At 42.2% G+C, this 25,707-nt stretch overlaps 1 protein-coding gene across 3 annotated transcripts in view; it reads left to right on the top strand.

Annotated features, from left to right (window-relative positions):
• Tmem135 (transmembrane protein 135) overlaps positions 1-25,707 on the top strand; it is a 268,940-nt gene that overhangs the window by 67,114 nt on the left and 176,119 nt on the right. For all 3 annotated transcript variants that reach the window (XM_060367497.1, XM_060367496.1, XM_060367495.1), the window contains one exon: positions 25,078-25,205. In XM_060367497.1, coding sequence (XP_060223480.1) covers positions 25,078-25,205 — 128 coding nt within the window. The remainder of the gene's footprint in view (positions 1-25,077; positions 25,206-25,707) is intronic.

The raw sequence follows: 25,707 nt of genomic DNA, 5'->3' as shown, positions 1-25,707 counted from the left end.
AGATTATCTGATGTTATACTTTTTTTTTTTTTTTTTTAACCCTGTCATCAACTGTTCTAGATCGCTTTACTGGGAATTTGAAGCAATTTGCATTTATAGTTGTTACTGAGAGAGTTTTGCTGACCCATATACTTTTGTTGGTTGAATGATTTGTTCTTTCTCTTGCTGATATTACAGGTTTGTTGTTTTACAGTAGATTCCTTCCTGCATTTATAAAATTTATCCTTATTTTCTTGTTAATTTAAAACAGTAGCTTTGTTAGTGGTTATTTACTTGCAGGGCTTGAAATGCATTGAGCTCTCCTTTCCTGGTTTTTAGGGTTGCTCATGCAGAGTTTGATATTCCTCTGATGAGCATGTCTTTGTGGACTAGTTAGGGTTCTTCCCTTACAGCTTTGATTTCTTTGTGTTTTTGCTATGCTGATTATAATATACTGTGGAGGGGTTCTCCTCTTGTCATGTATATTTAAGGTTCTAGATGCCTCCTGTGTTTCAATATCTATTGTTTCTCTGGATTTGGGAAATGTGGCCAGGATTGATTCTATATACTGTTAGTTTTTGTTTCTCTCTCTTATCTCTTTGGATTCTTAGGTTTGGTGTGTTGATTTTATCTCAGTTCTTGATCATTGTTGTTATCCATAGTGCTAGCATAGGTGCTTTGTTGAGTTTATTGGTGATACTACCCATTGTTTTAATGATCATTGATAATTTTATTTCCTAAATTTATATATCCTTTAAAAATTCCAATTTCCTGTTCCATTTTGATGACTTTTCTTCCATATTGCTGATTTTCTTAAACACTTTTCTGACTTTGTCTTCTATATTGCTTGCTTTCCTTTTTTAGTACTCAATTGATTTTTTCATTCTTTTGACTTGTTTTCTTTCTGAGGTCACTTTTCATCTTTACTAGCAATCATTTGAGAACTTTATCTGGCCTTTTAATTTCTTCAGTATCTTTGAATGCAGTGGTGTAGAAATTGTGACCTTGTGGAGGAATACTGTTGTCTTGTGTTCTCATGCTTGTTTTCTGTGTTTCTTGTGTGTTTTTTGGTTTAAGTAGCTCTTCGTATGTCATTTGAGGACCTTCTTAATGAGCGAACTCCTGTGGGCTCTTCCCAGTGCTACTGAGAGAAAAGACAAACTGTTATAGAACTAGTAATACCAAATTGTACAAGATACAGAAATACACTTAAAACCAGTTAGAGCCTGCTACCGTATCGGCAGTTACCAAAAAGAAAATTGTGGGCTATGCAGTTAAAAAGTATTTGAGGTAAATGTGAAAATAGTAATTGGATCAGATAAATTCAGAGAACAGGAATGGAGGAAAATGAAAGACAAGTAAGATTTAGTAAGCAAGAAGTAAGAGAAGAAAATTATTCTGGAGAAAAGAGCAAGAGATTAGAGAAAGAAATAAACAGAAAAAACATTCCCTAATAATGAGAACGTTCATAACCAATCTTAGATCAATGTAAAAGGAGTATTAAAACATAAGAATCAAAGCTAAAATCACAATAAAAACACCTCATTCCAGTAAGGATAAGCCAGAATTTAAAATACTACTAAATGCATAGAAGAGAAGAGGTAAGATAGCCTCTTGAAAGAAGAGAAGAAAACATTGTCCAATCATTAAAAAATATGTAAACATAGTAATATAGTTTTATGAAGAAGAATAAAAAGGAATAAAATAAAAACTGTCGGAAAAGCATGCTAACATTATATTGAAAAAAAAAGGTTCAGGTCAGATGATAAAAAGATGGCATGAATATTGACTGGGGAGGGTCTTTCAGTGTTGTGGGCTACTGAGTGTAGTAAGGGGCAGGGTAGTGACAGTTGGACTTGTAGGGTCTTAACTATTAATATTAACTATTAATGTGACTCATGTTGGTGTTGAGCCCCAGGTGGCAATCTTCCTTTGTCTGCCGGGGCTTCTGCTGGCCGTACTCAGCCGTGCAGCCTGTGGGCTGAGCAGATTCTTCCGCACTGCAGAGATTCAGTTGTAAGCTGGCATGGCCAGTGTCCTAGGTGGGATTGTTCTGAGTTGTGTAGGGAATCGGGGAAGCCACCATCACATCGGCACCTGTCTGGCAGTCTTCTCCGTACTCCTTCAAAACTCACTCTCTGTCCCTCACTCTCCTGGACCTTTAGATTTCTCCAATTCCTCAGCAGTGAGCCACACAGCAGTTAGCTTGAACCAGAGTTTGAGAGGCTGCCAGATCTCAGGCTCTGAGCTCGTGTATTCTAGAGTGACTCTCAGATGAGGAGATTTGTTTCAGGCTCTGAGTAGGAGGCTAACTTTTTCTTTACATTTTACTACCTGGGCCAGTCCTGTAGATGCCAACCAACACTTTCTGGCTTTGTCAGCATCCAGCTCTCTTGCTTTCTCTACCTGCTTCCCCAGGCAGTGTCTCAACCTGTGAGTCATAACCCCTTTGGCAGTCGCATATCAGATATCCTGCGTATCAGATATTTACACTATTCATAACAGTTGCAAAATTAGTTATGAAGTAGCAAAGAAATAATTTTATGGTTGGGGTCACCTCAACATGAGGTCACAGAATTATGAAGGTTGAGAACCACTGCCCTAGAGTATGGTAGGTTAAATTCAGGATCTCAAGATTTGTGATGGGTTCCTGTTCTCCGGACCCCAGGGTAACTCAGTTTTAAACAACCAATTCCCTCCAAGATGGCACCTGACCATGCCCAGGGGCATGCCTGTTCACTTCTGACTTGTTGCTCTGCTGTGGTCATTGTCTCACCAGGCCTGGGTTGGAGACTCACTTGCTTTGGGTTTGCCCTGTGGGTAGGGCCCTGCAGCTCTTTTCACAGGAGGGGCCTGGTGGCTTTCTTTTGAATGATGCTCCCACCCTCTCCCCACCCCCACTCCCCCTCTCTGCTAGGAAACCTCACTGCTGGAGCTGTGTTCAGTTGACTTCTTTTCAGTCAACACTTTTCTTTTTCTCCCTATTTTCCAGCTGACTCTCATCCACTTTTGACATTTCTGAAGTTCTTTTTGGAACAGTCTGTTCTTTTCCTCTTTTTTTTTTTTTAATTTATTTTATTTATTTTTTCTTACCCAGACACTTCTCCTTCACTGGGTCACACAGATGTAGCTTCTATTACCTATCATACCCAAAGTCTTCCACTCTTCTTTATAATAGTAATCTTTGCATTTTTTCCAATTTGTGAAAAGATAGACGTTCACTCAAGGCTCACTTGTAATGCTTGACATTCTCATCTATTTTATAACTTATGCTAACATTATCTATATTGAAGTAGACTTTTAGAAATTATATTTCAGTCTGGAAATATAATGGCTCACCAGCTGAGAGCACCTAGAGCACGTGCAGAGGGCTCAAGTTCAGATTCTAGCATCCATACGTGGTGGCTCACAACCGCTCTTACCTCCACCTCCAGGAGATCCAGAGCTCCCTTCCGGCCCTCTCAGGCACTTGTACACACGTGTACGTAATCGTACATCGACCCTGCACAGGCAGTCTTGTATTTTGAATGTCAACTGTTGCTTCACATTTAAAGCAAACGGCGTTCTTCATCACCTGCACACAGCAGAGAGCGTTGTAAACCGTAAGCCCCATAGAAAAATTAAGAAAAGCATACCATGCTGTTGTGGTATCTTAAATGCATACTTGCACACTGGGGGCAGGAATTCTGTGGTGTTCAATACTTAGGCATGTTCCCTAAGAAGGAAAAGTTGTTTATTAACCTGTTTAAATTATCATTTTCCTAGGCAGATTCCATCAGGACCTTCTGACAAGTGTGCTAGATATCCCCTTTGCTGAGTCAAAGTCCATACACTCTTTTGCACTTTCGGGAGGGAATGATTTAAAACATGTGTTTTCATTCTCTTTTAGATACATAGGTTTCTCTCTTTAGTATATGAAAATGCTGGTTCAGCACTTAATCCATCTATAATATCTAACAAATTGGTTATTAAACTCTCATAAGCCTGTCTGCGATCAGGTCATTGTCTTTAGACCTTCAGTAAATATTTAACCGAGAATTGGGATTCCTAGGAACAAAACACATTTTATTGAGCATCCAGTCACTTTGCAAAAGGCCTAAAAACCAGCAACTGTGAAGAAATAAGCTTAGTGATATGGACTGAGTTTCTACAGCCAAGGGCTTAGCATAATTTCTTTCTTTCTTTCTTTTTCTTTTCTTTTTTTCAATACAGGGTTTCACTGTGTAGCTTTTGACTGTCCTGGAACTCACTCTGTAGACCAGGTTGGTCTCGAATTCAATCTCGAGATCTACCTGCCTCTGCCTCCTAAGGTATTAAAGGCGTGTATCACCACTGGCCAGCTTTAGCATAATTTCTATAGAGAAATAAGACTATCATGAATATTTTGGTAATAGGCTTTATTTGTTTACTTATTTAGTTTTGATACAGGGCCTCCCTATGTAGTCCTGGCTGTCTTGTAACTCATGTTTGCAGTTGGAATGCTGGGATTAAGGCTGTGTGTTATCACACTTATTTAACACACACATTTATTAACATGCCACTTTGACTCCCTTGACCTTATTTTCCTCTTGTTATTCGTTTTCTGATCCGTTGAGTACAAAGTACAACTGCCAACATACCACTTCTAGTTGAGAGTTGAGGGCCTGCTATTGCAGTAAATGCTTTCTCAATCCACCCTGCTCCTTATCAGCTATCAGTGTAGCTGTCCTGATGTTTATCTTCAGCTGCTCCATAGTTCAGGGATGAAATTGACATGTATTGGAATCCATATTCTAAATGATGTTGTGCAGTCCCTGCTTAGGTTTAGGAGTCAGCAGATTCTTAATAAAACAGATATTTGTTTGATTAAGGAAGCTTAGAAGGCCTTTAAATCCTGAATATTTTTTTGTGCTAACATTATTTCACTTTGTGTGGTCATTAAGAAATTCTCTTCAAATACCTGGAAAAGTTTATATTCTTAACAAAAAAAGTATGTTTTGAAAATAAAAGTACATGTTATTAGAGGGACCCCCTGGTTAGCAGTCTAGGGGTGCTAAATTCACAGTGGTAGTCCATACAGTGACACTGTGCTCTCCAGGCTGCTTTTGTACTCAGCATTCCTGTTGGTGTCATTATGAGACAGGTTGTTGTGAATAGTCAGAACTTTTCTTTTTTTCTTTTCAAACTTGCACCCCAGAAATGGTCCTGCACAGGAGACAGTGAGTTAATCAGTATAGCCTTTTTTTTCCCCCTCTTCATGTGTTCGTGGCCTTTTTTGCATCCTGGGGAGCCTAGTGTGTCTGTTTGCCCAGTCTTCACTTCCTCTCCTGCTGCCTCTTCTGTTTTCATTAAACTTGTCACACAGTGTTTCTATAGTAAGTTAGGAGTGCAGGATTGGAAGGAGCATAGAGATTATAGTTAAAAGGAGAAGCTGCAAAACATGACACAAGTGTGGAATAAATGCTGTTAGACGAGGTATGGAGGTTTCTAATGTGCTCTAGTTGGCAGGGCTTGGAAGCCTTTCTCGGAGAAGTGACCTAGTGTTGAGATGACTGTATTGGGTCCAATGTTTAGCCACTGGCATAAACTCTAGCACAAGCAAATGGAAAAAAAGTAAGGGATCATTATTTTTAGAATTTGTAGGACAGTTTCTTATGTCTAATACCCTGGCCAAAAATTTTGATTTTTTTCCTTCAGATTTGTTATCTTTTTATAGTTGAAGGCAAAACAGTAAGAAAGACCATATGCATACTTAAGCTGAAGGCTTTGAGAGGTGGAAGCTTTCTTCTCAGATCTATCTTTGAAATAGATAGGCATTTTTGGTTATGAATATTAGTAACCCAGCTGGCAATGGTCAAAGAAACAATTTATTGGTGGTGGTGTTCTGATCTCAATCAGGGGCAGAGCAGATGGCAGTCCTTTGTTCATCCTAGCCTGATGCCCGGCTTTGTACCCAGAGCTGTCTTAGGACTAGGACTCATAAAAATCAAATCAAATCACATCCAGTCCAATTTAATCCAACCCAATCCAATCCAGGCCAGTCTAGTCCAATCCAATCCAATCCAATCCAGCCCAACCCAGTCCAGTCCAGTCCAGGCAGCACAGCGTGGGAGGAGGAGTACAGACAGAGTCCTGTGGACCACCATCCTACCCACAGATCTGCCTTCCATTGCACAGCAGAGGTGGGCCATAGAGACCTGCTTGCCCTCATGCTGAGCAGCAAGGATGGAGTATGTCCCTCAGAGGCCCGCCAGCCGCATGGCTAGCCTGCAGCGGGAGCTATCACATAAGCGAGTTTGTGGTGGTCAGATGGGAGAGAAGAGAAGTGGAGTAGCTGGAGCATTATGAAGAGAAATGGAACTGGAGACTTTAGGTTGGAGAGGAGTAATGTGTTGTGAATGGCCAGGCCTGCCATCTGAGGCCATAGTGAGGTACCAGCTTGAGCAGCCACTGTGGGCCATGTCTGAGTCCAAGGCAGCGGTAGGGGTTGATGTCCGTGGTTCATATTACCACTAGAGAACATGGGGATGTCCCGAGTCAGGGCAGTCACCAGGGACCATGTGGATGCATAACTGGCCCTGCCCCTCACTTGGATGCAGTGCCCCACCTGTCACCAAAGCAGCACTTGGAAGAGTGGACCCTGTGCCTTGCCCACGAAGCACAGTGCAGCCGACCCTGGTGGCAGGGGTGTGAGTGAGCTGGCCCTGATGGAGTGAGTAAGGGAGAGCTGACTACATATCTGCTGTGGGGTGGCATGGGTGCAGAGATGATGGCCCCCCTTCCCATGTCCTGCCCCTTACCACCCCAGCAGTCAGGAAAGCTGCCTAAAGGGTCATGAGGTCAGGAGGACTAGCCCCACCCTTCATCAGCTGCAGCGCTTGGGAGAGCTGGCCCTGCACTTCACCCGGACAGCACAGTAGAGCTGACCCTGTTAGCAAGGACACAGGCGAGCCAGCCCTGAGGGTGAGAGCATGGGCGAGCTGGCCCCACCGCTTGTTTTCTGTAAGGTGCGTGGGTGCAGGGGTGATGCCTTGCCCTCTTGCCTCTCACTACCTGTGGCAGTTGGAAGAGTTGGCCCTGGGGTTATGAGAGCAGGTGAGCTGGTCTCGCCCCTTGCCACCTGCAGCACTCAGGAAAAAGGGCTCTGCACCTTGTTTGGGCAGCACAGTAGTGCTGCTGTCCCTGGTCAAGGGGGATTGGGTGAGCCAGCCTGGAGGGTGAGAACACAGAAGAGCTGGCCCTGCCTCTAGTGAGGTGGCCTGGGATTGGGGTGATGTTCCCCCTCCTCCCACACCAGCTGGGAGAACTGGCCCTGTTCCTCACCAACTGCAGCATTTGGGAGAGAGGGCCCTGGTGGAGGGAGCAGAGCTGGTGCAGCCACTCGCCCTAGTGGTGCAGATAGTGGGGAGCAGGAAGACTGACCAGCTCAGCTACTGCCCAGGGCCAGGGCCAGGGCCAGGGCCAGGGCCAGGGCCAGGGCCAGGGCTCTGAATTGGCCCACCCAAAAATCTATATCATCTGCCAACAGTTGGGACATGTGAAAGGGCCAGCCCTGCTGATTCAAAGCTTCAGGATCTCCATGACACAGGCCAACAACAAGATAACAGGGAGGAGTCTGGTGGGGCTCCAGTATTGATGGTGTCACAGAATCCAGAGATTTTGAATCAGACCCATGACTCATTGCAATGAACATTTGCAAGTGAAGACGCATGGACGGAAGGATATACTGTGGGACACACTGTGACATGCTACAGCTTCTATGCTTTATTATATTTTGTTTGTTTATATTATATTTTGAGTGTTTTTATCTGGGGGAGGAGTTTGCAGGGGTGAAGGGTGGATATGAGGGGATGGGGAGATGCATGGGACTGGGGTGTTGGGGCACATTGATCATGCCACCAGGGGAACTGGCGTGGAACTGGCGAGGTGGAGCATGTTTAAATCCTGGGAATCTCAAACTTGAGATCAGCAGGCGTGAGTACCACTCCCTCCTGTTCTGAGTCTGCATGCCCTGGCACATGAAACCTGGTGATCCTCAACTTCAAGACAGCCACAGGTATGCAAGGCAAGCACTCTACCACTGAGCCACACCCCCATGTCAACACATGGTGAGCTGGCTGGGGGCTTTTAGTCAAGACACACCTGTGAAGATCTGTGATGTCTTCCATTCTGCCCCCTCATCTTCCTGGGTGTGAACTCTTTGCTTGCATCTACTTTGCGGGTTTGGTGCCATAAAGCACATTGTTCGTCTCATTGTTATCACTGTATAAACTTTTTCATCTGCGTTAAGATCTTTATTGAGAAGGGCATTATTAGAGTATTTTAGAAGGGCCTAATAGGATGTCATTGTGTAGAGTTTTGGTTAAAGTTGCAGTCATGCACAGCATGCTGCCCAGTAAAAGCTAAAGCGACACTACTGTGTTTTCAGCATTGTCCCTGTGGTGCCAGGGACGTTATCTACTCAGCTTATGAGGGTAGTGAATGCCGGGCTTGCCCTGAATCTAATTTTTGATTGTCCTTTGTCTAAATACTATATTGTAAGCACATTTCCAGGCTATCTTTAAAGTTCTCTTTACCTTCTCTAGAAAAGGAAAGCAGAGGAGAGGGAGGATATTAGAAGTAGGCACTGTGAGGCTTACTGAGTACCATTACAGCTTGATGTATGCTTTTCTTTTATAGTAAAAAGTGATGGAAAAGTTAAAAAATCTTTCCTCGCACAGTGTTAATGAGTTGCCCTAGTTTTCAGTTTAATTTGTACTATTTTTTTTGTCATGTATATTTAGTGTGTGTGTGTGTGTGACTATTTCTGTCTGTCTGTCTATGAGCCATGGCATTTGTGTGGAGAACTTTTGGGAACTGATTCTTTGATTTTACGCATGCATTGACGGGATTAAACTTGTGTCATTGGGCTTGGTGGCAGGTCCTTCTGAGCCATCTCTTTGGCCCTTATTTGGTTTTTAGAAATCAGATAAAATCCTTCATCTGATGAGGACATGCAGTGTGGAGCATTGGCTAGAAGTTTTACATGATCTGAGGTTTCCCCCCTCTGCAATAGTGCGATTCTCACCTATATAAATAAAGCATAATCACGCCTTCACTACTTCATGACTTGCTGTGGGACACTTGTGAAATAGTATGTAAGTGAAATCTTTGAAAACTGCAAAAATATGTTTAAATATATGTGATAATTGGTTTGTCATTTTCTTTTGAGACATTTAAATTTGGCTTTTATAGCTTGTAGTTTTAACCTTACAAGTAGGAATGTTAGAATGTATTCAGATGCATCATTTTGTCAGGGTTCATAAAGGGCAGAAGGTTGTGTGTGTGTGTGTATTGTGTACACTTGGTCAGTATCGATGGATCTGGGATTCAGTCAACTGTGGATTGAAAATACTGTCACATGCCGCAGAGGACATTTTGGTCAACAAGACCGTGTTACGATAGCTAATACCTCGTGTACCTGTGAAAGATTCTGCCATCCAGCAGGATATGGATCTTTGAAGGGAATTTACATTCCAGACTGTTTCATTCTGGCTGGCACCCAAGGCTTGTGTCCTTCCTACAGAACTAAATGCTTTCAGGCTGTTTTTGAGAGTTCCTTCAGTCTTAACGGCCCTGCTGTTGCTGCAAAGTCTCAAGTCCAAAGTTTCCTCTGAGGTTCAAGACATCAGCTGTGGGCCTCTACAAAGTGTAAAAAACAAGGCTGTCTGCTTCCAAGATACACAGGGTAAACAGTCCTACTCCAAAAGTAATATAATGCAGGGATTAGACCAAAGCAAGACTAGATTCTGACATGGGGAACATTACATCTTAGCTCTGTAGCTGGCATCTGGTTTGTCGCAGTTAGCTAACTTGAAAGAAGAAAGATTATTACAGTAGTTTTTGGGCTTTCAACCTATGGTCACTTGGCCCTATTGCTTTTGGGCCTCTGGATAGGCGATGTAGACCCTCTCAAGAACTTGGACAGCCGTGCCCTGAAGGCCACTCTGGCTGCAGTCCATTTGACTGCTCTCTTAGGCTGTCTTTGCATGCCCTGTGCAGTTTTTCTTGGCTATGTTCGAGGTACTCTGCCTTCCTGGAACCTTAGCTACAGCCTTGGCTTCATGTATCTCTCCACACAGATCTTCGTCAGAATGATGACTGTAGTTCTGCTACTTGCAGCCTGTCTTCCCTGTCTTTCCTTTGAAATATTTGAAGCCTTGTGGCTCTATAATCCATGAATTTTGCATGTCTGAAAAATCAGTATCATATGGACAACACCAGGGCCGCTGATAGTCCAAACTACACCTCTGCCTATTTTTTTCTTGACACACAGCCGCGTCTGCATTCATGCTAGTTATACACAGGGCAGTTCCCAAGACAATCCTGGTCAAACATGGCACGCTGGGGACCCTTCTCAACTAAAATCCTTGAAACAGACTTACTCTTGACCACTTTTGAGCTTGTGATGATGTGGGTGGTGTTCTGCTTATTTTTGAGATGTTCTCAAGGTATTTTCATCTTATTTTCCAGGACGCCAAGTACTTGGCTTCTTTATAAAGAAATGTTAAGAAAAGTATTTTTATTTTAAGTGTATGGGTGTTTAGCCTTTATGTATGTCTGTGCACCATGTGTGCACAGTGCCTATGGAGGCCAGAGGGTGGACAGTGTCTTTCTCTGGAACTAGAGTTACAGACTGTTGTGAGCCACCATATGGATGCTGGTAATCTAACCTGGGTCCTCTGTAAGGGACCTGTAAGGGTCCTCTGTAAGGTGGCCTTACTTGCTAATTCATCTCTCCAGTTCCTAGTTGGCTTCTTTTAATATTTCAGTCTCCTTAACAACTGCACCCTTTCTGGTTGTACCTTAAACAGCCTCCCTCCCTCTCATTGTCCCTAACCCTTTTCTTTTACTAAGCTGAGAATATTCAAACCTTTCAGTTTTGCCTTTTGTTCTCAGTTCTTGTTAAAAGTATGGCTAAACATAGACAGTGTTACCTGTGCTACTGTACAAACTCTGTGCTGCCTTGAAATTTCCTGATAATCTAGTTTATCACCTCTAAACTTTGTTCTCCACAAAGTCTCAGGCATTGGCACAAGGCAACCATTTCTTGTTTTTCTTTTTTCTTTTTTCTTTTTTTTTTTTTTTGTTACGGTGTAAAAAGGTTGGCTTGTGCTAATTTCTAGTGGAATCTTCATTCCTATCTGAAACTTTATCTACACAGCCTTTACTGTCTAAATATCTATCAGTGTATTGTTTTTTTCTGCCCCATAGAAGCACCTGCTATTCTTTGGTTACATAATTCTATACCTTTTCTCACCTGTATCTCCTAATTCCTTATTCAGATTCCTTCAACAAATCAATTCCACAGTCCTGTCCACATTCTGTAGGCATGGATACAGCTTCAACCCTGCTTTGTGGTGAAGGTTCTGTGTGTGTCAGTTTTGTGTCACTATAACAAGACAAACAATCAGCTTAAGAAGAAGAAAGGCTTATTTTGTTTCATGGTTTTGGGGGTTTCAGTGAGTGGCTTGCTGGACTTTGTCAAGTTTGGACCTGTAATTAGGCAGCAAATACATGATGGTGGGTGCATGTTTCAGAGGACACTTCTTATCTGATGGCAGTAGGAAGCAGAGAGATGATTGGAAGGGACTGTATCCCATCTTCCACTCAAAAGCATACCTCAGTAGCCTAAGGCCTTTGACTGGTTCTCGTATTTTAATGTTTCCATGCTCCCTAAGTATGCTGCAGACTGGGGATCAAACCTGTAATATTGATCTTTGGAGTGCATTTAAGGCACTGTAATAATATGCAAGATGCTCTTGCCATTTTCTTTAAAGCGTCTGTTCTCAGCAAGGGGCAGTTTTACCTCCAAAGAGATGTTTGGCAATGTGTACAGAGTGTTTTGGTTGTCAGAACAAGGGGATACTGTTGGCATCTTGTGCCATTAGGAAGGAGGGGCGGGGCTAGAATTAATCCTATAATGCACAGGATAGCTCCTAAAATGTCAGATTGGCCCCACATGTCAGTAGTGTTGAATTGTTGCAAGATCTTGCTTTAAAGAAATCCATTTACTAGTGATTATGTTAAGAATAGATACAACATCATCTGCTACTGTAAACTATTTTAGTTTTTCAAAGAAACTAGATTTTTTTTTTTTTTTTACATCTAGAAATGGAGTCATTTAGAAGAGATAATGATTAACCTCTGGGCGGAAAGCAAATACTGATTTATATTTTGACACTAATTTCGGGATGAGGCTGTGGCTAGCTCCTTTGAGAGCCAATTAGATTTGTCATAGCACGTGGTCGAAGGCTGCATTGTCAACACCGGTGTCCTGTCTCTGTGGAAAGTATATGATGCTCCTCACATGGGAATCACAAACGAACAACATGGTAATATAAATTCGTAAAGTCCAAGTGCATGTGGCCTTGATGGATGTTAATCGATGAGAGTGTGTGAGCAGGGAATTTGAGCACATGCAGGTTGTGTGCCTTAAGGTATACTGAGGCCTTCTTTAGAGGTAAAGCACCTGGAGGGGAACTCTGAAATTGGGGCCGGGCCTCAGCTTTTTCTCTCCTCTGTCTGCACTTAGTGCTCTTTGGCTCGGTCCACATCGCCTTTCCTGAGCTTGCACATGCTGTCACTGCTCATTGGCTCATGCTTGTAATGTTCACAAAGGTGTTTGCTCACGGTTTAGATGCTTTACTAGTTTATGGTACTGGAACTTAGATGTGAGGTTTGTCTCTGAGCCCTTTTTGTGTGTGGTATGAGAACTTCTTAAATGTATCTGTGTGCACTGACATATGATGTTTCCAGTATCATTTATTTTAACAAATGACAAAAAACACCAGTTTTTCTTTTGAAGCAGATAAAAGAGCTCCCTGTGTTATTCAGCTTAACCTCTTTATTATTGACTGACTCATATTTTTTTAAAAAAGATTTTTTATGCATGTGAATGTTTTGACTGCATATATGGATGTATACCACATGTGTGCAGTGTCACTGGATGACAGAAGAGGGAATGATATCACCTGGAGCTGGAGTTATAGACAGTTGTAAATTGCTATGTGGAACCTGGGAACAAAGCCCCCGCCTTCTGCAGGGGCAGCATTTGTGCTCACTCTGCCTGCACCTCAGGCATTGCCTGGCCACAGACTCAAGAGTATCAGTGTCTCATCTACTTGTAAACCCTGACTGTAAAATCAGCATAACAGAACAATGATAAAGTCCTGATTTCCTTGAGCCGTTGTTCCAGCCCCATAACCTCTTTATTTAAGAAATGAGGAACTTGAACTTTAAAGAGTATGAAAACAAGGATCCTTTATACAAATTATTAAAGAATGGGCATTAAAAGTCAAATATGATTATTATATTATTGTGGTTCTTGCTATTTAATCATCATTTTTTTAATAATAAATGATCTCCATTTTCTCATACTTAGTCTTCTCCTGTTATTTTAAATTATAACACATTTTATAAACAGTGCCTGGAATATGTAACGGCAAATACACATTTAGTGATAATGTATAGCGTTATAATATTTTGTCATAGCACTTTAATATTTGTCATATATGACTGTTGTTTTGCAGTCTGTCATTTTCCTTTTATATGTCTTATTTTTAGATATCATTAGTTTTCTAACACAATACTACATAAATATAAATGAATGTTCTTATATAGTTTAGCCATAACTTTATGATATACCATGTTTTCAGCTACAGTTTCATATGAACACTAAAAAGTGCACAAGAAATTAGCATAGAGCTATTGGATCAGAGCACATGAACAGTGTAAAAATCTTCAATATAAGAAGTGATACTTCGGACATAAGAAGGTGTTTGATGATGTCACACCTGAGATTGAGTTGTTTTGTTTTGGTTTTTCGAGACAGGGTTTCTCTTGTATCATTGGCTATCCTGGACTCACTTTGTAAACCAGGCTGGCCTCGAACTCGAACTCATAGAGCTCCTGTCTTCCTCTGCCTCCCTGAGTTCTGGGATTACAGATGTGCACCACCATGCCCAGTGAGTATGAGGCTTTTGAAAATGACCACAAGGCTAGCCCAGTTGCTGGGCTATTATTTGCTTAGACAGGGTTTTAAGCTGTTCACAGTGCAGCATGCTGTGTGCAGGGAGCATAGTGGGTTGTATACTGGGAAACATTTGTGCTCACTCTGCCTGCACTCCAGGCTTCTCCTGGCCACAGACTTCTCCACGTATCAGTGTCTCATCTACTTCTAAACCCTGACTAAGGTCTGCATAACAGCACAATGACAATTTCTTGAGCTTTGTGTCAGGTTTTCCTTCTTTCAACAGATTCTACAATTTGCTTTTACCAATATTGTGCAGATATAAAATCTCCCGACCTTACTCTTAGTGGACATTTAGATTGTACTGGTATTGGTCTTGATCACAGATATGTTCTGAGCATATACTCAGGAGTAGAATTACCGGGTCATGACAGTAGATGTATGATTAGAAGTGTGGTCCATATTATCAAACAGTTTTCCACAGGACCTGTACAACTTTTACAGTAGCCTCAGCAATGCGTGAGGATGGGAGCTGTGCCCCATTCCCACCAGGACTGTGTATGGTCTTTGATTTTCATGATTTTGGTGTATGTGTTTCATTGGGTACTTCTGATGGTAGTGAGAAGTGTTGTAAGTACACGTCTGAAAACAAAATCTACTTCTTACTTTGAGGTAAATGTGGATTCACATAGGACTGAAAGAAATAACAGTGATTCCATGAACTTTTTATCCCATGTCTCAAAATGGCATCCTCTTGCTAGACAGTACTACAGGATTGCAGTGAAAGTGTCACCATTGACACAGCCACAGCAGAACACAGGAAGGGAGACGGCTCAGTTGGTAAAGGGCTTAGCGCATAAGCCAGAGGACCTAAGCCTGTTGTTGATCCAGTGCTTGGGAGGCAGAAGAAGAAGCAGAGGCAGATTGGTCTCTGTGAGTTTGAGGCCAGCCTGGTCTACGGAGTGTGTTACAGGACGGCCAGGGCTACCCAGAGAAACCCTATCTCAAAAATAAAAAAAAGGGCGGGAGGACCTGAGTTTTAATTGTTAGCACCCACAAAGCTTGGAGCTTTGTGCCTGTAATCCCAGTGACTGGGAAGCAGAGACAGGAGGACTCTGGGGACTCACTGGCCAACCAGTGGAGGTTTAATGAGAGACTGAGAAAACAAGGGGGACAGAGACTGAAGTGAGACATCAGACATCAACCCCTGGCCTTTAGATACACACGGGTGTATACACATGCATATACCATTCACAAATGTTTAAAAATGTGTGTGTTGCAGTTTCTCTTTTACCCCGGCTAGCACCAAAATTATTGAGACTGGACTAATATATTTGTTTAATAAGCTTTACAGCACAACTGAGTATGTTACTCTATTCTAATCCTCTAAACTAATCTGGCTTCCTTCCAGCATAAATCTGAGAGCTACTTACACTTTATGGATTTCTCTGCTCCTGCTGCTCTCTCCTCATGGCTCCTGTGGCTGAGTCTCCTACCTCCTCCCTTCCTCCTCTTCCTCTTCTTCCTCCTTCCCTGATGCTATTCTTTCCCCTGCTCAGCAATTGGCTGGAAGCTGCTTTATTGGCATATCAGGAGACAGCTGGGGAGCAGTGTTTACACAACATTGTGATAGATTCTCCTAGCAAGGATTGGAACCAGATATGGGGGGGGGCACAAAAATCAGCATTTAACTCTTTACGCCTACACAAATGTATATACAGACTTAGACACAAAGACACAGAGTAGGGCCTGAGAGTTGGTTCAGTGGTTAAGAGCACTGACTGCCCTTCCGCAAGACCTGGGTTTGATTTCTAGCACACACATGGTGGCTGGCTCGCAGCCAACTCTAACTCCATTTCCAGGGCATCTGACTCCCTCTTCTGGTCTCCTTGGGCACTGCATTCATTTGGTGCACAGATTATGTAGAGAAAAAACACCAATACACTCTAAAAAACGAAAAGACATTGAGCAATTTTGTCAGGGCAATATCCTTGAGTTTGCCCTTTTATAGCTGTACTTTAATCTTCCTTATCTCCCTTCCTTTAGTTTCTGTTCTATACTTGTTGTCAGACCAGCATTACACAAGTGGAAATGCAGTGTGTGGTCCTTTGAGACTGGCCTTTTTCTCTTAGCATAGGTTGTTTCATATTATTGTGTTGGGTCTTTTTTTCCTTTAAAAATATATGTTTTAAAAATCTCAAGTCTTTTCTTGGTTAGGGTTGCTCCTGCTCTGATGAAACACCGTGGCTGAAAACGAGGTGGGGAGGAATATGTTTATTTGGCATACACCTCTGCATCGCAGTCTACCACTGAGGGGAGCCAGGACAGGAACTCAAGCAGGGCAGAGCCTGGAGGCAGGAGCTGATGCAGAGGCCATGGCGGGTGCTGCTTACTGGCTTGCTTGTCATGGCTTGCTCAGCCTGCTTTCTTTCTTTTTTTTTTTTTATTATTAATTACACTTTATTCATTTTGTATTCCCCATAAGCCCCTCCCTCCTCCCCTCCCGATCCCACCCTTCCTCCCCTTTCTGCATGCATTCTCCTCCCCAAGTCCACTGATAGGGGAGGTCGTCCTCTCCTTCCTTCTGATCTTAGTCTATCAGTTCTCATCAGGAATGGCTGCATTGTCATCTTCTGTGGCCTGGTAAGGCTGCTCCCCCCTCAGGGGGAGGTGATCAAAGAGAAGGCCAATCAGATTATGTCAGAGGCAGTCCCTCTTCCCATCACTATGTAACCCACTTGGACACTAAACTGCCATGGGCTACATCTGTGCAGGGGTTCTAGGTTATCTCCATGAATAGTCCTTGGTTGGAGTATGAGTCTCTGGGAAGTTCCCTGTATTCAAATTTTCTTGTTCTGTTGCTCTCCTGTGGAGTTCCTGTCCTCTCCAGCTCTTGCTATTTCCCACTTCTTACATAAAATTCCATTCACTCTGCCCAAGAGTTGGCCATCAGGCTCAGCATCTGCTTTGATAGTCTGCAGGGCAGAAGCTTTCAGAGGCCCTCTGTGGCAGGCTCCTAGGTTGTTTCCTGTTTTCTTCTTCTGGCTTTCAGAGGCCCTCTCTAGCAGGTTCCTAGGTTGTTTCCTGTTTTCTTCTTCTGATGTCCATCCTCTTTGCCTTTCAGGCGTTTTAGTTAGGGTCCTCTCTTTTGCTTAGTTTGTTTAGATGTACCGATTTTAGTGGGTTTATCCTATGTTGTATGTTTCTATGAGTGAGTATATACCATGTGTGTCTTTTTGCTTCTGGGACAACTCACTCAGGATGATCCTTTCCAGGTCCTACCATTTACCTGCAAATTTCATGATTTCCTTATTTTTCATTGCTGAGTAATACTCCATTGTATAGATGTACCACAATTTCTGCATCCATTCTTCAGTTGAGGGGCATCTGGGCTGTTTCCAGCTTCTGGCTATTACAAATAAAGCTGCTACAAACATGGTTGAGCAAATGTCCTTTTTGTGTACTTGAGCCTCTTTTGGATATATGCCTAGGAGTGGTATGGCTGGATCTTGAGGAAGCACTATTCCTAGTTGTCTGAGAAAGTGCCAGATTGATTTCCAGAGTGGTTGTACAAGTTTACATTCCCACCAGCAGTGGAGAAGGGTTCCCCTTTCTCCACAACCTCTCCAGCATGTGTTGTGAACCTGCTTTCTTACAGAACGCAAGACCGCCAGTTGAGGAATGGCCCCACCCACAGTGGGCCAGGCCCTCCAGCATCATCACTAATTAAGAATATGCCCCACAAACAGATCTTATGGAGACATTTTCTCAGTCGATGTTCCCTCCTTTCCTCCTTTCTGATAGCTTGTATACATAAACTAGCTACCACATGTGTACAGTATATCTTGGTCAAATCCCCTGTCTCCATCCAGCTTCCCCCTTTCCCTATTCAGTGTCTCCCACTTCTCTTCCTGTTTTTAAAAAGCCTACTAACCCAACTTAGTGCTGCTCATATGCACATGTGTGTGGTGTCATCCACTGGGCTGTGGGCAGCTCATGGTCAGCCCAGACCGTAAAGAAAAATGACCCTCCGTTCCCTCGGTACCCTCAGCCCCTCACCTCAGGGCAAGACATTGGCAGCCCCTTCCTCTGCCATGCTAGACTTTTTAAAGCTTTTGATCTTGTGGAGGTCTTGTGCGAACAACCAACCACAGCTGCTGTGAGCTCGCTGGGTGACAGCCATGCTGTGTCGAGAGGCCAAACTTTCACAGCACTGTCCTCCATCTTCTGGCTCTATGTTCATTCTGTTCTCTCTTGCATCATCTTTCTTGAACCTCCCATTGGGAGAGGGGCTTGATAGATGTTCACTATGGCTGATGGCTCGCAGTTGTACATTGTCAGCACTTTGAACAGTTAATGAGCTCTGCATTGACCGCTACCCTCTGCAATAAGAAGCGTCCCCGACCAACACAGAGCAGTGTTTTGTGCCTTTTTAATCCCCTCTGGGTAGTAATTATTCCCTAGACATGCCTGATTTTGGTAAACCACTCACCTGTTGAAGAACATCTGGTTTCATAATTTGACAATTATGAGCAAAGCTGTTATAAACATTCGTACACGAGTGTCATGCTAGCACAAATTTTCATTTCTCAGAGATAAATAAATACCCAGGATAGCAATTACTGCTTAAATGTCAGTTGCTTGATTAGTTTTTCAGAAAACTGGCAAAATGTCCTGTAGTATATCTTTATCAGACCATGTTTCTACCAGCAACAAATGAGTGACCGGGTTGTCTGAATTGTTGCTGGCATTTGGTATGTCAGTGTGTGTTGTATGCATTTGTATGGTGTGTGCAGCATGTGTGTGTATGTGTGTGTGTGTGTGTGTGTGTCAGAGAGAGAGAGAGAGCGCTTGCACTCTCACCAGTGCATGTACAGGTGGAGGTTAGAGTCAGTGTTTTCCTCTGTCACTGCTCCACCTTACTTACTTTTTTTTTTGTTTTTTTTTTTTTTATTTTTTATTTTTTTATCAGTTACATTTTATTAACTCTGTATCCCAGCCGTGTCCCGATCCCTCATTCCCTCCCAGTCCCTCCCTCCCTCCCTCCCTCATCTCCACCGTGCCCCTTTCCAAGTCCACTGATGAGGGGGACCTCCTCCCCATTCATCTGATCCTGTTTTATCAGGTATCTTCAGGACTGGCTGCAAAGCCCTCCTCTGTGGCCTAACAGGACTGCTCCTCCCTTCGGGGGTGGGGAGACCAAAGAGCCAGTCATCGAGTTCCTGTTAGAAATAGTCCCTGTTCCCCTCACTTTGGGAAACCAATTGGTTACTGAGCTACCACAGGCTACATCTGAGTGGAGGTTCTAGGTTATATCCATACATGGTCCTTGGTTGAATGTCAGTCTCAGAAAAGACCCTGTGCCCAGATATATTTGGTCCTTGTGGAGCTCCTATCCTTTCCCCATCAGACTAACTCCCCTTCTTTCTTATGATTCCCTGTACTCTGCCAAAGGTTTGGTCATGAGTCTTTGCTTTGAAAACACTGCTAGTTAGAGTCTTTCAGATGCGCTCAGTAGACTCCTGTCATACGTTCAATGCACATCCCATCTGTCTTTCTAAATGAGGATTGATCATCTTACCCCATGTCCGCTCAATTGATTATCTTTTTTAGGTGTATAGATTTCATTATGTTTATCATATCTTATAGGTCTATATAAGTGAGTATATCCCATGTTTGTCTTTCTCCTTCTGGGATATTTCACTCAGAATGATCTTTTCTAGATCCCACCATTTGCCTGCAAATTTCATGATTTCCTCCTTTTTGATTGCTGAGTAGTATTCCATTGTATAAAAATACCACAATTTCTGTACCCATTCCACCGTTGATGGACATCTGGGTTGTTTCCAGGTTCTGGCTATTACAAATAGAGCTGCTATAAACATGGTTGAGCAAGTGTCCTTTTTGTGTACTTGAACAAACTTTGGGTATATACCTAGCAGTGGTATAGCTGGGTCTGGAGGAAGCACTATTCCTATTTGTCTTAGAAAGCGCCAGATAGCTTTCCAGAGTGGTTGTACCAGTTTACATTCCCACCAGCAGTGGAGCAGGGTTCCCTTTTCTCCACAACCTCTCCAGCATGTGTTATCGCTTGAGTTTTTCATCTTGGCCATTCTGATGGGTGTAAGGTGATATCTCAGGGTCGTTTTGATTTGCATTTCCCTGATGGCTAATGAGGATGAGCATTTCTTTAAGTGTTTTTCTGCCATTTGATATTCCTCTGTCGAGAATTCTGTTTAGCTCTGTTCCCCATTTTTTAATTGGATTACTTGGATTGCTGCTTTTCAGCTTCTTTAGTTCTTTGTATATACTGGATATTAGTCCTCTGTCAGATAAAGGGTTAGTGAAGATTCTTTCCCAATCTGTAGGCAGTCGTTTTGTTTTGATGACGGTATCCTTTGCTTTACAGAAACTTTTCAGTTTCATGAGGTCCCATTTATTGATTGTTGCTCTTAGAGCCTGTGCTGTTGATGTTCTGTTCAGGAAGTTGTCTCCTGTGCCAATGAGTTCTAGGCTGTTCCCCACTTTTTTTTCCAATTGATTTAGGGTATCTGGTTTTATGTTGAGGTCCTTGATCCACTTTGACTTTAGTTTTGTGCAGGGTGATAAATATGGATCTATTTTCATTTTTCTGCATGTAGACATCCAGTTGGTCCAGCACCATTTGTTGAAACAGTGCCTTTTATTGAACTCCAAGTGCTCCATTTCAGCTTGACTGTCTGGTTGGGGAGCTTGGGAATTATACCCATCTCTGCCTTGCAGAGCTCCGGTTACAGATGTCCAAAACAGGTGCAGTGTTTTTTACATGGATGTTGGGATCTGAACTCAGGTCCCCATGCTTGCACAGAGAGCACATTATGAGCCTTCTCCCCAGCTCTGCCATTAATTTTCACATTAGCCAGTCTGATGGTTGTATAGTAATAGCTCATTCTAATTTTAACTAACATTCACCTAATCCTTTTTTTTTTTTTTTTGGTATTTGTATGTTTTGTTCTGAAAATGGCTCTTCCTATCTCTATTCTAACTGAATTATGTTTTTATTGTTGACTTTAAGACATGTTAGATGTTAGATGTGGGCTTTCCATTTTCTCCTGTTCTGCAGCACACCTTTTGTTTTCCTGATGGGTCTTTCACCAAGAGGTGAGGTTCAATTTATCACATTTCCTTTTAGTTTTAGTGTAAGTCTAAAAACTCTTTGGTTTGCCTTTTTGACTTAAGTTTTTCTTTATTTCCCTCAAAAAGTTTTATAGTTTTCTGTGTTATATTATGTCTGTGATCCAGTTTGAATTACTTTTTGTATAAAATGTGAAACCCAGTGTAATAGTCCTCTCTTTCTCTTTCTAACTTGTGGATAGCCCTTTTAGCACTGTCTATAGAAAACCTTTGTGGAATTTTTTTTTTTTTTTTGTGCCTTTGTCCAAAATTAGGTGTATTTGGATGAATGTCTTGGTTCTGTATTCTGTTCTATTCATCTGTTTATCTGCATTGTCAGTATTGCACAGCCAGGTCCAGTACCTGCTTTTATTTTTATCCATAGCAATTTTACTTCTTTTGCTTTCTGTGTAAATTACAGAACAGTCTATTTTTGTTTCCTGTGATCTCTCTAGGAATGTGATAGGAGTTGTGTTGGATCTGCATTTTACAACAGGGACAATTGACATCGAATTCATGAACATGATCTACAGTAGCTTGGATTTTGAATTTCCCCAGTGGCCCCTGTGTTGAAGACTTAGTTCCCTGACTGTAGTACTATTGGAAGATGGAGGAAGGTGTAATGGGGATGGGGCACATGGAAGGAAGTTAGGTTACTGGGGCCATTGAAAGGATTTTGTTCCTCTCCCTCTCTTTTTGGCTGCCATGTGTTTCCACTCTGATATATTGCCTTACCACACACAAAAGCCACAGAACGAGGCAGAGACCTCTGAAACCACGAGCTCCAAACTTTTTTCTCCACAGGTGACTTGTCACAGTGACGAGAAGCTGACTAATAGTCCCTAGTTTGTTCACCAACCTTAAGTAGCTTCATTCATTTTCACGTCTTATTAAGCACCTTCTCTCTCTGGCTTAGGATTCCCACATTGCTGTATTTGGCATGTTATTTGCCCAACCCCCAAGACTTTCCTATTCCTTGAAGATGGGATTGGTCCTCTTTTTCACTGTTTCTTTATATGTGTGGTGGTTGAGTTGAAACAGGAGAAACAAGTCAGTTTCAGAGACCTCATGGGTGAAATAAAATCTTAGAAGAGGCCATTGGATTTGCTATGTCTAGAAAGATCTGGGATGAATGGAGAAGATCCCAGCCTTCCTGGGATCTCTTGCCTCAGTGCTCTTTTTCCTTTCACCTCCTCCCCAGTTCCCTCATCTTGCTGCTCTGACCCTTGTTCGCCTGGTGTACTATTTCATAAGGATAGACAGTGGTTCCCTCTCACCTGTGAGGATCCTGCTGTCAGGTAGGTCATCTCCCTCCTTCTTCACCTTCGGTAGCCTGAGTCACTCAGTGCAGTGACTCCATGGCCCTGTGCATGCCCGCAGGGAATCACCTTCTATACTTAGATTTCTTTTTTGTTTTTAACTATTGGTTACATTTTATTAACTTTGTATCCCAGATGTAGCCCCCTCCTTCATTCCCTCCCAACCCCAAGCTTCCTCCCTCATCTCCTTCCTGCCCCTTTCCAAGTCAACTGATAGGGGAGGTACTTTTCCCCTTCCATCTGACCCTAGCTTATCAGGTATCTTCAGGACTGGCTGCAAAGTCCTCCTTGTGGCCTAGCAAGGCTGCTCCTCCCTCAGGGTGGAGGGGAGGTCAAAGAGCCAGACATTGAGTTCATGTCAGAAATAGTCCTGTTCCCCTTAATAGGGAACCTGCTTGGATCCTGAGCTGCCATGGGCTACATCTGAGCAGGGGTTCTGGGTTATATCCATACATGGTCCTTGGTTGGAGAAACAGTCTCATAGAAGACCCCTATGCTCTGATATATTTGGTCCTTGTGGAGCTCCTGTCCTCTTCAGGTCTTACAAACTCCCTCTTCTTTCATATGATTCCCTGCACTGTGGTTTGGTTATGAGTCTCAGCATCTTTCAGAGGCCCTCAGTGGTAGGTTCCTGTCCTGTTACTTGTTTTCTCCTACTTCCAATGTCCATCCCATTTCTCTTTCTAAGTGAGGATTGATCATCTTACCCCGGGTCCTCTTTCTTGTTTATCTTTAGGTGTACAGATTTTAGTATGTTTATTGTATCTTATAGGTCTAGTATCCACTTATAAGTGAGTATATACCGTGTGTGTCTTTCTGCTTCTGAGATACCTCACTCAGGATGATCTTTTCTAGATCCCACCATTTGCCTGCAAAATTCATGATTTCCTTGTTTTTAATTGCTGAGTAGTATTTTATTGCATAAGAGTACCACAATTTCTGTATCCATTTCTCTGTTGAGGGACATCTGGGTTGTTTCCAGGTTCTGGCTATTATGAATAAAGCTGCTACAAACAGGGTTGAACAAATGTCCTTGTTGTGTACTTGAGCATCTTTTGGATATATTCCTAGGAGTGTTATAGCTGGATCTTGAGGAAGCATTATTCCTAATTGTCTGAAAAAGTGCCAGATTGATTTCCAGAATGGTTGTACAAGTTTACATTCCCACTAGCAATGGAGGAGGGTTCCCCTTTCTCCACAACCTCTCCAGCATGTGTTGTTTTGATCTTAGCCATTCTGATGGGTGTAAGGTGAAATAGATTTCTATTATGAGCATGTTATGATTATTTTTTTACCTTACTCCCTGTAACATTAATAATGTGCTTACTGAGTAGAGTCATTGCTTGAATTTTATTTTTATTTTGTTGATTTTAAAATCTAGAAGTCATCCTTTTATATTTAAAGTTTAACAGAACCAAAACAAATAGGTTTTCAATTTAAAACTAAGAGTTAAATCATAGAGGTTAATATTTTTCAACTTGAAGCTAAAAGGTGAGCCACTTACAAGTGTTTAATTTTTAAATGTCTGTAGCATTCAGGGCTTTCTCATGTTATCATAGAATATAGCTTGTAGGAATAGGTTCTCTTTTTCTACCATGTGTGTTCTGGGGATGGAACTCAGTTCACAGAGCTTGGGTTCTCCCCTCCGCTCCCTGCTCAGGGTTCTAGAATGCCAGAAATCATTAACTTCCTTGCTTTTTTTCTTTTCTTTTCTTTTCTTTTCTTTTCTTTTCTTTTCTTTTCTTTTCTTTTCTCTTTTCTTTTCTTTTCTTTTCTTTTCCTTTCTCTTCCTTCCTTCCTTTTCTTTCTTTCCTTTCTCCCTTCTTTCTTTTTCTTTCTCTCATTCTCTTTTCCTTCTATTTTTCTTTATTTCATTTTCTTTCTCTTTCTCCCTCTTTTCTCTATTTCTTTCTCTCTCCCTTTCTCTTTCTTTCTCTCCTTTCTCTTTTTCTCTCTCTCCCTTCCTGTCTTTCTTTCTTCTTTATTTCTCCCTCTTTTTTCTTTTCCTTCCTTCCTCTTTCTTTCTCCCTCTTTCTCTCTTTCTTCCTCAATTTTATCCCTCACAGCTGCTGTTTGAATCACTGAATCATTGTTTAGCTTTTTGTGTAGTCACTGAGGTTCCCTGACGATGCAATGGTTAATGGAGCTTTGCTTATAGCATGTGATTTTATTTGGGTTGCAGTTTACCTTTTCTTTTTGAAACTATGCTTTTCACTTGAAAATTGCTTCTACAGGTTTACATGTACTGACCTTGGAGCTGACTCAAAACGTAACCTGTGTTGTGATTATTTTTATCATGATTATTTTTGTTACTGTTTTTTTTTTTAATTACCTACATTATACTCACTCACCATGTAATCGTGTTGTGAAAATGTTGATGATGATGATGATGATGGTATTGATGACTGTCCTGTCATGTATTGTCCTGGAACTGACTTCATAACATCACCCACTGTCACTATTTTTAACTGAAGTCAATGCAGGCATCTTCTGTCGTTTGTTCCTGCAGAGGCCAGGAAAATGCAGTGTTTTACTTTAGTCTTTAACATATGCTTTTATTCAGTAGCTTCCATCTAAGAGTGAATCTTAAGTGGAAACAATTGGTTTGCTTAAATAACAAAGCCTCTTTCTTTCCAGATTGCAGCTGTTCTCCGTAAGCGGAAGCTGGAATATTACCTGTACAAGCTTCTCCCTGAGATCCTCCAGTCTGCCTCCTTCCTGACTGCTAATGGAGCCTTGTATATTACTTTCTTCTGTGTTTTAAGGTTGGTACTCATAATCACCAGTGCATGTTAATAAATGGAAACCGTCTTCCCGTTTTATTGCTATGAAGAAACACCACGACTGAGGCAACGTCTAATGAAAGGCATTTAGTTAGGGGCTCAAATGCAGTCTCAGAGGGTGAGTCCATGATCAGTATCGCAGACAACATGGTGGCAGGCAGGCATGGCGTGGTCCACAAGGTGGAGGAAGAGGAAGGGAAAGAGATGGGAGAGCAGAAAAGTAAGGGGGAGAAGAAGAGGAGTGACTAGGCCTGGTATTTTTTTTTATTATTATTAAGATTGTATTTTTTTATTTTATGTTCATTAGTGTTTTGCCTCCATGTATGTCTGTGTGAGGGTGTCAGATACCCTGAAATTGGAGTCAGACAGTTGTGAGCTGCTATGTGGGTGCTGGGAATTGAACCTGGGTCCTCTGGAAGAGCAACCAGTGCTTTTAACCACTGAGCCATCTTTCCAGTTCCTGGTATGGGCTTTTTAAAGGTCA

Source organism: Meriones unguiculatus, chromosome 14 (genome assembly GCF_030254825.1).
Source record: "Meriones unguiculatus strain TT.TT164.6M chromosome 14, Bangor_MerUng_6.1, whole genome shotgun sequence".
Classification (NCBI taxonomy): domain Eukaryota; kingdom Metazoa; phylum Chordata; class Mammalia; order Rodentia; family Muridae; genus Meriones; species Meriones unguiculatus.
Note: the sequence above shows the minus strand (reverse complement) of the source record. Positions and strands in the feature narration are given on the sequence as shown.